Source organism: Filicampus tigris, chromosome 18 (genome assembly GCF_054856515.1).
Source record: "Filicampus tigris isolate MCC_2025a chromosome 18, RoL_Ftig_1.0, whole genome shotgun sequence".
Taxonomy (NCBI): Eukaryota; Metazoa; Chordata; class Actinopteri; order Syngnathiformes; family Syngnathidae; genus Filicampus; species Filicampus tigris.
Genome location: NC_141234.1, coordinates 9279903 through 9292500, shown reverse-complemented (window position 1 = coordinate 9292500; position 12598 = coordinate 9279903). Strand labels below are relative to the sequence as shown.

The 12598-nt window shown below is 39.3% G+C and overlaps 3 protein-coding genes across 3 annotated transcripts in view; 2 read left to right on the top strand and 1 right to left on the bottom strand.

The window, feature by feature from the left end:
* tomm7 (translocase of outer mitochondrial membrane 7 homolog (yeast)) overlaps positions 1-953 on the top strand; it is a 4201-nt gene extending 3248 nt beyond the window's left edge. Inside the window, exon 3 of the mRNA XM_086014625.1 lies at positions 703-953. Within this exon, the coding sequence (XP_085870751.1) occupies positions 703-718 (16 nt within the window). The 3' untranslated portion in view covers positions 719-953. The remainder of the gene's footprint in view (positions 1-702) is intronic.
* A 492-nt stretch (positions 954-1445) lies between these two features.
* il6 (interleukin 6 (interferon, beta 2)) lies at positions 1446-5570 on the bottom strand. Its single transcript, XM_086014651.1, has 5 exons — positions 5114-5570; positions 4833-5026; positions 4648-4746; positions 3531-3674; positions 1446-2011 (listed from the first exon to the last, which is right to left on the bottom strand). Exons 1-5 carry the CDS (start codon positions 5202-5204, stop codon positions 1796-1798), a joined length of 744 nt encoding a protein of 247 aa, XP_085870777.1. The 5' UTR covers positions 5205-5570; the 3' UTR covers positions 1446-1795.
* A 6578-nt stretch (positions 5571-12148) lies between these two features.
* rapgef5a (Rap guanine nucleotide exchange factor (GEF) 5a) overlaps positions 12149-12598 on the top strand; it is a 36688-nt gene continuing 36238 nt past the window's right edge. Inside the window, exon 1 of the mRNA XM_086014562.1 lies at positions 12149-12516. Coding sequence (XP_085870688.1) covers positions 12373-12516 — 144 coding nt within the window. The 5' untranslated portion in view covers positions 12149-12372. The remainder of the gene's footprint in view (positions 12517-12598) is intronic.

The following is a 12598-nucleotide window of genomic DNA, read 5'->3' as shown; positions in this document are numbered from 1 at the left end:
AGCCTAAACTTATTGATGGCATATTATTCAAATAATATTATTTCAAAAACATGGCTGGCGTCGTACCACTGCTTTTCCTGAGGGAGACGAGTCTTGACTGTCGCCTCGACTCTCTCTGAGCTCTTGCAAAACTGCCAGTCATGTTGTCATTTCTCGTGGTAAGACAAAGTGGTATCACGGGCAAGTGCCTGATGTTGCAATGCATGCGTGTGGAAAAATACCACTGAATTGTTGGCATAGTTTGAGTGAACTGCTGACATGTGGCAGCACTGAATGGCGTCATCAACTCATTTTGTGTCAGCGTTTTCTCTCGTACGTACGTACGTGCGTGTGTGTGCATACGCGTGCAACACTGCAAGTAAGTTCAGAGTTTAAGAATTGCAATTATGCTTACGCCACACGTTTGGTTGGATTTTCTGAAGATGTCGTCGTGAATGCTTAAAAGACTGCAAGTCAAGGTGTCTCGTAAGTTAACAATTCTACCGGTAATTGAATTACATAAACTTTAGTTCATATTGATTCATGGTTCATTTCATGTATAATACATCTGGTATTTTTTTTTTTATTGTAATACAGATGAATTTATTGCTTGTGTATGTTTAAAATTACATGGGAAGAGAACCTTGACAAAAAAATAGCATATTAAATCGAACGTAACAATGAAAAAGTATGCATCACCACCTATTATTTGCTTATTTTCAGTTTACTTTGGGGTTGAGGAGCGACAACGTCCACATCAACAAGCCTCTCCTGAAGATGACGTCAACCACCTTGCAATGAATGTTTAGTTTTCCATATTCGTCTCTGAAAGTCATAATTCATTGTCTGTCAAATGTTGTTCTTTATACAGTATGTTGATTTGGTCACAGATATTTATTGGTTGTTGTTATGGCACCCTTTACTTAGGTTTGCTCTGTGTTCCATGTTTTTGTCAATAAATGTCTGACAATAGATACATAAGTAAAGTGTCTTTTTTGTTGTTGAAAATATATACAGATGGATCTCAATTTATTCAAATATCATGGAATTAATTTTTTAAAAATTCCTGTAAAGATTCACAACACACGGAGTGGAATATTTTGTAAGTTTTTTGTTTTTTTTTTCATTTTGATGACTCTCAAAAATAAATAGAATAACCCAACAAACCAAAAATGATTTTCAATAGAGAATTTGTTTCGGTATTGGTCAAGTTAAAATGATAATCATTTCCTGTTTAATGAATCTGCATAATTTTTTAACTCAACTACAGGACTACATTTGTGACATAGACTTTGATGAAACTTCAGAAAGATATCCAAGGTCTTATAAATGGGAATTATTCATGAAATTATATTATATTTAATACTTTTCTTTGCAGTCAAACAAGACACCTGACAAAGTGTTATTTTAAAATCAAGGAGCTACATTCATAAGTAGGCAAATACATTTTTATTCATTTTTACAAAATACATTCAGTTAAACAAAACTCTTGACATAAATATATAAATATAGTTACCATTCCTTCAAGTATAAACACACATTAAATATGATAAATATACAGTCTTCAAATAAATTACTGCAATAAATAAGGTATTACACCCAGAACAATGGGTTTAAATGTGAGCAATAAATAGTTTCTTCAAAAAATAAATAATAAAAAAAAAAAAACGTCTTAGTGCGTCATTCAAAAACTCATGAATGCATCATCCCGTCAGTGGATTACGACACCTCAGTGCAGATCTGATAAGCACTTCCCTTAATTTGCTTCATGTTTTGCCCAATTTTCCTGAGACGGCCTTCATTGCGGATGTGACTCCTACAACGTATTATACATTGCGACCTTAGCAGGTCTTCCCCTCCGCCTGTGTTTCCGGTTCAGCGCCCTCTTGCCGTCAACCATGTAGATGTAGAGCTGCCGCAGGATGCTGTGTGCCGTCATCTTTCTGTGGAAAGCATCTGGGTTAGCCAGTGACCCCAGCAGGCTTTCCTCTTGGCTGCTGCTCAGGCTTGTTACCTCTTCTGGCTTTTTCATCTGCAGGACGGAGTAACCCAACACATCGTTAACAATGTTTTTTTTTATTTTACATTTTAAGTCATATTTATAATTGTTTTTATTAAATTTCTTTTTTTTTTTCTCAGCCCTGCTATGTATTGGTCAAGCCAATCTATAGCATTGTGAGGGAAAGAAAAACTGACCAAAAGGAAAGTTATAGTGCTATTTTGACCGACTGTGGGTAAAATGATAACAGTCACTATGCTAACGTATCGCAAAGTAGCATCTCAAGCACAAAGGTAAATCGAAAGGATTTTACATTGTGCTCAGGAACCATTTTAAAATGAAAGTCAACCCGAACATAACTTTTTCAAGAATATGTCCCCAGCAGGCCCACTAGTTTGCAACACGGCATTCTGATTAATTTTGTGTTTGTGGAATATAAGTTAAGTAGCAAAATGGACTCGTTTTTAGCCCTCTCTGGGGGCGGCCATTTTGTCTTCTGTCGACTGAAAATGACATCACAACTCCTCACAACTACCAATCACGGTTGACCTGTTTTCTGAATCTGAGCCGTGATTGGTTGTTGTGAGCAGTTGTGATGTCATTTTCAGTCGACAGAAGACAAAATGGCCACCCACCGAGATGGCTAAAAACGAGTGGATTAACATTTATTCTACAAACACAATATTTATCAGAATGCCTTGTTTCAACTAGTGGGATTGCATAGAACATATTCTTGAAAAAAAATGTTTGTGTTGACTTCACTTTAAAGAGATTACCTTGAATGCTAACATGCTAACAGTTAACATATCGTTATCTTAATTTTGAATGGAAAAACACAGTGCAGTTGCCTCAGCTCAACTTGCGAATCATCATGACATTGACAACTGAGAATTTACACAAGCATAAAATAAATTCCAGTTCAAACGGATTTAGTTGCATTCCTACATCTTAAGTTAAATTCAAGATTTTTTAAAGACGTTTTAATTGCATTTAAAATTAAATTTAAGACCAACTTCGCAAGGTTCTAAATGTCTCATGTTTTCGAAAGTTGTTACAGTACACAAGCCACATTACTGTTTTGTTGGTTTCGATATCGTAATTGTGTGATATTACGAGAGTCATCCTGTCAATTTTTTGTTTGTTTGTGAAGATATGAGTCGACAATAATCAAACCTTACTTCTTGTGTATTAAAAAACAAGACTTCTGAAAAATAGATTCAACACTTTCTGCCTTGCTTTTAGATTCATGGATTCAATGTGTTTTCGGACTTTTTAACGATCCGCAGGAATCCTGTTCAGGCAATTCTGCTCTAATGCTAACAATGTAGGAAGTTGTCATTCAGGTAATGTGGGGCAACACCTTGCCGAATGACCACCATCCCATGTGCGCTCCAAGTTATAATGCGTTCCAGAGTTTTTGTTTGACAAGTGTGACTATCATTTGTCTTATTTTATTACCTCACCCAAAGAGGGTCGATAAAAGAATTAATAATGGCACCGGAATCGTTATATCAATTCCTAACCCTAAATTGTCGACCTGCGCATTACCAACCTTTTGTTTGATGTTCCAGAGCAGGAGTACAGTGTAGTGTTTGGCCTCGGACAGAATTCTACTGCCGGGATATTCCTTCTCCGCGAGCTTCAGAAGACTCGTGTAAGTGGACAGACCTTGGGCCAGCTTGTGGAGACAAGCCTCCTGGAGAGAAGACATCAAATCAACGTAAGCCAATCAATCATTCATGAACAGTGATGGGGAAGTAAAACATCGGTGCCTCGAGATGTGAGTGACCCGACTCGTGGGTTTTTCAAGTTACGAGCCGTCATTCAGACTTGTTTTGCTTTGACTCGCGAGGGCAAACAGATACAAGCGCTGTAAGGTGGCAGTAAATTTAGTTCAGATCACTTCACAGTAAGCGGCAGTTTGACAAATATTGAACTATTCATCTTAAAACAGTCCTCAAGCTGTTTAATGCCACCCGCAGTTGAAGTTTACTGTCAAAATAGACATGAAACAAAGACAGTTATACATTGTGTGTTCAAAACAATCACATAGCTTTGCCGTATCAAAGTGCATTTAGCGTAATGCTAACAAACAATTTATGCTTGCCGTTAGCACCTATAGAAATGGCGGATATCTGATCTGAGGCACCACTCTCTGTTTTTTACTTGCTGGAATATGCGTTTATTGGCAACTTTGAACTTTTATTCCGTACATTTGAAAACAAATATCTGTTCACCCTCTGCAGACGACCACACAACAACAACAAAAAAGACGTAGTTAGAAAAATTCTGTCTCATTGGAAAAAACGACATTATAGTAAGGTGTATGTTTTAGGATGAACTAATTTAGCGTTTTTTGTTAGCCAGTTCAAAATGTCAGCAAAGTAATGAGGATGCATTGTTTAGAATACACAAAATTCAAGCCTATGCTAGCAACCAATTAAACAACGTGACATGGAAAGTGATTTTTTTTCACTGTGGCAAGTTATGAAAAATGATATTGTACTGTATATAATCAACCATAAATTTCATTTTTACTTTTGTGCTTAGGTACATTTCAGTCTGTTTGCTTTTACTCAAGTAGCCTACGTGAGTTGAATCAAAGTCTTTTTCAGTATTTATGCTTCTACAGTACAGTTTTTTTTTTTCTCCCCACTTCTGGTTCTTACCTTGCTGAAGTTGGAGCTGGGGCAGTTTGTTGGAAGCTGGGCTATTTTGTAGTCCTCCAGTAAATCAAACTTGACATTGTTTTGGAATTCATCTCCAAACTGAAATCGGAGTTGAGGAATAAGAATAAGAAATTAGCATTACAGACAGAAGAAGACAATGAAGAGGCTTTTGAAGTTCCACTTACAGCTTTCTGGTGGTCTTTAGCAGCAGCCAGAACCGATTCCCAAACGTGGGAAGAGCTCAGCAGCTCGGAGGCCTCCGTTTCCTCCTGACTTGAGGTCTCGCTCGATGAAAAGACAGCGGGTGCTTCTGTAAGCGGAGCTCCGGTGGCACGCAGTGCCACAAAGGCCAGCAAGCCCGCGGCGAGGATTTGCGCGTCTATGTGGAAGTATGAGAAAAGCATGAATGGATGGCAAAAGAGGAAGAAAAACAGGAAACATTCATCACTGCAAGTTGTTGACTTACACATTTCAGAGGGCATGTTGCGTCGCTGGCCGAGTTGAGATTCCTCTTGTGTTGACCGCCCGGTCTCGTGGAACTTGTCATGTCTTGACATCGCCCCGCCATTATATATTCTACTGACCGCAGGGATTTCCTAATACCTTCCGGCTTCAATTATCCATTTGTATGACTGATATTTATTTCATTTTTTTTTTGTGGAACCTCCCGAACGCATTGTGTCCAATCAGTGTATTTGTGGCCTCGTTTGTTGTACATAGGCCTACATCAGCACATATTTGAATCTGAGATGATTCCTTTCCATAATGTTTCTAGAAATACTTCCGAGCTGAACGACAGTCACCGCATCAACAACCACATCATAGTTCGCGGCTCAGCTTTGATGAAGTGGAAATTTTTAGTTACCTTTGTGCTGACCTTATTGTTGGAACTTCATTTTGTAATGGGAAAAGCCAGCCTCAGTCCAAATCTAATTATACCAATAATGTTGATTAGTCATCATTCCTTCCCTTGAGGGATCATATTAGCGATATACAAAACAATTAAAAAAAAATTGTCGACTGAAAATGACATCACAAATGCTCAGGTAGCGACCAATCAGTGTCAGAAAACAGGTCAGCCGTGATTGGTCGTTGTGAGCAGTTGTGATGTCATTTTCAGTCGACAGAAGTGACAAAATGGCCGCCCACAGAGCTGGCTAAAAACGGGTGGATTAACTCTTATTCCACAAATGCAATATTTATCAGAATGCCTTGTTTCCACTAGTGGGCTTGCGTAGAACATATCCTTGAAAAAAAGATCTTTTGGTTGACCTACGCTTTAAGTTTTACCAAAACTCTATTAAATAAATAATACAATGTCAGGTAAATACTTAATGATATAAATGAACAGAAGTACCTGAAACAAGGTGACAAAAATGGAACATGCAGTAGTCTATCACAAACCTACGATAATACAGTCGCATTAAAGCCATAATGTTTATTTTAACACCGCAAGGCCGTGAATATAAAACCGTTCGAGTGACGCTTTAACAACCTTTATTGTGGTTGTTTGCGGTGGTGACGCAATCTTCCCATCAGTGAGTTGAGTCACTGATTAAAAAGAATAATGGCCAAACTTTCGATACTCATGAGTCACTGTACTTTAATGACTTGCAGCCTATCGCAGAGGTGACCAGCCTTTTTGAAAATTAGAACTACTTTTTGGCTACCAGTTTGAAATGCACTTTTCTCCAGCGAACGCTATGAGTTATGGTTAAGGTACAGTGCTGACCTTTGACCTGGACTAGTTTTTTTCTTTTCTAATACTGTCATAACTCTGCACAATATCATAGTGGTTTACTGTATTTTATTAGCCATTATGATGGTACTCGGAGAGCCAAGTATTTTTTGAGGTGGTACTTTCTGTGACTCGTCGATTAGTATTACTCAGAGTGAAAAAACTCGCAGTGTTGACACTGGATCTGCTGTCTTGAGGCTGTTGTAAAAACGGGCTTACGTGTTCATGTTTGATCATTTTCATTTATGTGACTCAATCCAATTGATTCATTTCCTCAGACCGCTCATCCTGTTGAGTGTCACGGGGAGATGGATCCCATCTGATTTCAAGTGAAAGGCAGACTACACCCTGGATCCCACCAGTCAATCACAACAGGCATGTGTGAATTTACTACGTAGAGTATACTGTGTGTATTTTTGGAAAACATTTTTTTTTTCAGATTCCCATTTCTGAATCCCTGTTTTTGGACCAAATTCATTTGGTGTGTGTAGAAAACACACATTTAAAGAAAATCAAAAATACAAATCACCATTGCCTGCACAAAAAAAATCCTAGTGTGTCATAATGTACATTGTGCTACAAATAGTAATACAAATACAGTGTGTTAAAATAGTTTGAATTACCTGTAAAGTGAAAATAAATATTTATTTTAAATTCAGCACACAAGAGATTTTTTTTTAAATTCCAAGTACATAAAATGAGGCTTGAAAATCATGAAAAAACTAAAATAGTATGAAATCAAAGTTTAAGAAAAATCGTCAACCATACTGTACATGAATACAGGTAAATATTGCAATGAAATGAGTTAAATAACAAAACAAAAAGATTGCATTATTTGAAAATATTTGTTATATGTTGGTGAACTAATTTAACCGTTTTGAGGTCAAGTGTGTTTGGAGAGCTACTGTACAACAACGTCTCGTGTCAAACATCAGGCCAGACTTTCCTTTCCTCTTCTTTGTAGCTTTCCAATTCCTCTCATGCTTCTAGTGAAATCTTGTGTCACATTATTGTCTCATCATGCTTTGCCGGGCTTAAATTGCGATTTCACAAAATCGAGTCTCCACATGACTGTTCCTCATTTTGGCCTTTCATTGTCAGTGAAAAATACCAAAAGGGAAGTTTGGGTCATTTTTGGTTTCGTATAATGTTGTCATTGTGCTCTCTGGAAAAATTGTGTTATATGTCACGATTGCATGTTTGCATCGGAAACTTCATTTTGTTTTGCGGTCTTTTGTTGCTGTCACGACGTTTGCATGCATGAATCCCCTAAGTTGGCCTTCAAAGAGATCTGAATAATGCATTAATGCACTTTCAAAGTTTTCTATGAAAAATAGCACTCTAAAAACCTGATCATAATAACAATAATATTTTGAATATATAATGCACTTTATGTCAGGGAAATCGGCACACAGCAGACAGTTAAAAACAAATTACAGTAAAATATAGCAGACTTGAAAATAAAATATCGCAGCAAAAAAAAAAAAAAAGCAAACAGCTTGAAACATTTCTTTGCTTCACTTATCTGTCTGCAGCTCCTTTTGGTGTGCGCATCATGGCCACTTGGGGGCAGTATAATACAACAACAAAAAAGTCCAAAGTAATATGTCGCCCTCTTGTGGCCGTCCGTCCCCTCGACCAGCTTCAGCCTGCATTTGGAATCAGCATTCAGTTTGACTGTAGTCTGCAGATTACTATTTATATCGCTAGATGGCAGTGTACAGAAGAGAGCACCCTTGTAAAACTTTCTGCAATACTACTTGTCCTCATGAGGGTTGCAGGTCAGTTATTTCCTAGCTGACTTTGCAAGAGCCGAGGTAAAATTCTGGATTATGGCAACACACAATGCAGAGTCAGGTAGTTAGGAGCGGGTATGGAGTTAAATTGGAAAAATTGGACACTAAAGTTTGACTTTTCCATTCATGCAGTATGTATGCAAAGTGTGTGTAAAGTATAGGATTTATGTGAAATGCTACATGTCATTGAGTAAACATTGTGTGTGGAAGCAGTTGACTACTAAAGAAAATGTACACACTAAAAAATGCTGAGTCATTTTCCCAACCCACTTACTGGGTCGCTGTGGATTTTGAGCAGGTTGGGTTACTAATTGCAAGTCTTTATTTGAATTCAAGTGGCGCCTCGAGATAAGTGACCGCAGTTTTTTCCAGTTATATGTTCTTTATCCTCTGTGTAGAACGAGTATTATTAGTGCCATACTGATGAGCTAAGGAGTTGAGTTATGAATCCATTCAATATTTTTGAGTGATATTTTTCCTCACTAAAATACACATTACAATATTTGTTGTGGAAGGACAGAACCGATTATTGATATTTCCATTCATTTCAACTGGAAAATATTCACAATGCTTTTTTCTCTGTTCAAAGTGGGGTCACGGAACGAATTCAGCTTGTATCTCAAGGCACCACTGCATTCTTTTTTTTTTTCCCCTGGTCTTCTGCTTTTAGCTCACTCTACCCCCTTCCGCGGATGTTGAAATCCATAAGAGGAATTGTATCTCGGCTCGGCTAAGCTCAGGCGGGCACTCTTCAATATTTAATCAAGAGTGCATTTGTTTGAACGGCGTTCTCTGAGTAGTGCGTGCGCGCGTGTGCGATAAAGGAAGACGTCCGACCACGTGTGTGTGCGGACTCTGAGTTTGTATGCAGGACACAGGCTTGGGGGAGGAGAAAGAAAAAAAAATGATGGGACTGCATACATACTGTATTTGTGTGTGCGTCGTGACAGTTTGTGGATGAAAGGCTTTACCCAACTCCTATGGTAATTGCTTCACTCTCTCTCTCCCTGCTCGTTCCTCGTGTTCCTCATCCCCTCTTTCCCCTTCCCATTATAATCCATCCTCCCTTTTCCGCCTATGTGCAACCCGCAGGTGTTATGCTGGGATCATCTATTCAACATGCCATTTTATCAGGTTTATTTGCTGTGTGTGCATCTGGTGCTCTGTATGCACAAGTACCGGTGGCGGGTCTCAGTAGAATCCCTAGGGCCCACCAAGCTGTTTATTTCATCTTCCTACACAGTCTGAGGTGTGTATGTATGTATGTGTGTGTGTGTGTGGGGGGGGGTGTCCCTTTTCTTGTTTTTTTTTTGTTTGTTTTTTTTTTGTCCTTCTCAGCAATTTAGTAAAGACAACATAAGAAGGCCTGTGAAAGTGTTGCATTTATCCAAAGAATGGATGGAATTGCTTTTGTTGGATTGTTTTTAATTGTCTTATCATGGGGCATTACGAGGATTTATTTAATGTATTTATTTAATGTATATATATATATATATATATATATATATATATATGTATATGTATGTATATGTGTATATATATGTATGTATATGTGTATATATATGTATGTATATGTGTATATATATGTATATGTGTATGTATATATACATATATATGTGTAAATATGTATATATATATATACATACATATATGTGTATATATATGTATATATACATATGTATGTATATGTATATATATATATATATATACATATATATATATATATATATACATATACATATATATGTATATGTACATATGTATACACATAATAATATGACTCACTGTAAGGGGCTAATTATCCCAGATTACAAAACCTATCAGAAAAGTTGAGCTGACATCTGAGTTATGCAAGTGCACTGGAGATGAACTGTGCACAGCTTGTCATGTCACCCGCAGGAGCAAGTTCAGCTTCCTTCAGAAATCTTCAGTTGGGAAAAAAAAAAAAATCTCTTTCAAACTGTGTTCATTTGAAATCTTCAATGAAATGTTACGTATTTTCACATTCTGCGGCAAGGTCCCAAAGCGAGCGTCACCCTCATCAAGGAAGCATATGTGCATATGTAAACACCCGCCCTTGCTAGCATGCTTCAATCTGTGTCGACATTTTCATAGACTTCATTTGTACTGATTTTGTAGGTTATCCCGACCTTTTACCTCCTTCACAACTCTGACCCATCCCCCGAGTCAAATTCTGTTTTCTCCTGTTCTTCCCTTCGTGTCTCTGGTGTCCTTCAACCTCCATGGTGGCAAGTTGATGCAGAACCAGTTTTGACCTAACGGCAGCTTGGGACCCTGGTTCCAGCCCTGCGGCAGCCCGAGGCCCTGCTTCTGGTGCAAACTCGGCGATAACATGCAAACTCCACAAAGGACATCAGAACTGTAAGCAGACGCGCTCGCCACGACTTCACCGAGCTTCCCGGGAAACCTTTTAATTGTGATCAAACAAAATGCACAAAACGTCACCTTTAAAAAATGCGGAGCCGCTTCGTCCGAACGTCACCAAACGGTCCTCTCATGTTTCAGCTCACCTGCCGTCTGCTTCAGGTTAAACTGGAATGCGTAGCAGAACCCCCAAACATGCACACGCGTCGAAGACTAGCTTTGTTTATCTTTGGAAAAGTAATAAATGTGCTGACGTTATATTTAAGAACAAGTACAAATGTCTGTGTAAAAACAAAAGACGGGTAAAAGTATAATTACTGATTTCGACTCATTTTCTGCAGTAAAAGTAAAAAAAAGCACAGACTGAAAGGTACTTATTATGTTAATATGTACAAATATTAATTTTGTTAACTTGGCACAGTAAAAACAAGCCAATAGCCAGCTATTCTTGGGTATGGTTTTTATGTTATCAAAACAATGCCTCATAGCTTGGCTTATGATGTCAACTGTCAAACTCAATATGCTAAGTAGCTAATGGTAACAACTGAAAAAAAAATACACTTGAACTATTTGTGTTTTTTCATACGGGGCGGATAATCTTTGAACGCCAGAGGCTTGCGGTTTTTAGGTTGGCAGAAGACACCGCGTGAGCCGCAAATCATTCGTGGTGGTGACAGCATTAATAGGCTGCCAATGGAACCGGTTCCCTTGTATTTATTGGTGATATGAATGCTGTCAAAAGCAGCAGGATGAATTCTGGAGTGTGTCAGGTGATATTATCTGCTTCACAGTGCAAATGGCCAATGACTCAAAGCATACTGCCAAAGCAATTTAGGAGTTTTTTTTTAAGGCAAAGACGTGGAATATTATGCAATTGCCAAGTCAATCACCTAACCTGAATCCGATTGCCCTTGGATGCAGCAGCCCATCATACTGCAGTGGTGTGTATCCATCCTTAAACTTGAGTAGGTAATAACACCTCATGGGCATAGATTCTTGATCCTCTGCAAAGAATGACTAACATTACTGCCATACTGGAAATCCAACAAGGTATCTGCCTCTCCAGTACAGCACTACAACCGTATGTCTGTCTTATATGGCCCCCGGGTGTCCAAGGCATGCACAGTGGAAACAATCGGTCAAAACCTTTATTTAATCCAGAAAATGAAAAAAAAAAAAAATGAGAGGGAGACTCTAGTCTTTTTCAAGGGTAATCTGGCCATGAAATCAGAGTACAATTCACCTAAGAACACGGTCAACATCAAAGAATACATCAAAGAACAGTACAACAAAGAGAAAATTACTTTTGAAACCCTATAGCATCCACCCAGAATGGAAAGACGTATATACTGACCAAAATGTACAAAATGCAAGCGCTTCAAAACAACAGCAGTCTATACCCGAATAATATGGAAGATTTACAAAGTCATCGTGCACTTATTGAGTGCCCCCTGCCCAAAAATAAGAGCATCAGTTTTTACTAACGCAGAGAGGGAAATGCCATCCATATGAATGGCGAACGTGACCCCCCCCCCCCCCCCCCTCCCCACCACAATCACGCGCACGCCTAGTCACGCTGCTTGCTAACCTGAGGTGCGCCACTGTGCCGTGCTGCGGAACAAGCCAAGTCGCTCGTTGAACGCGCGCGCGACCCTTTTACGTTGCGGATGCACGTCGCCGCTCCGTGAGACGCGGAAAGCGGCAAGGTGGGGGGGGGAGACCGACGAGGGGGGCTAGTTAAATGGCGAACTGGCGGCGGCGACGGTGCGCCCGTTGAGGAGCCACTCGAGGACACACGCGGCCGTCATGGACGACTCGGAACCCGCAGAGGACGGCCTGCTCGCGGGCTTGAGGTGGAACCGGAGCGCGCGGGACCAAGCTCAGCTCAAGCACAAAATCCGGGACCTGCCGGGACTACTTAAACACGGGCTTCACCTGCGGAAGAAGAGCGTGAGTGTCCCGGTGTCCTTCCGCGTTTGATGCCGCACGATAAAACTGTCGGGTTGTTTTTAAGCGAGGCTGAGGCTGCTTT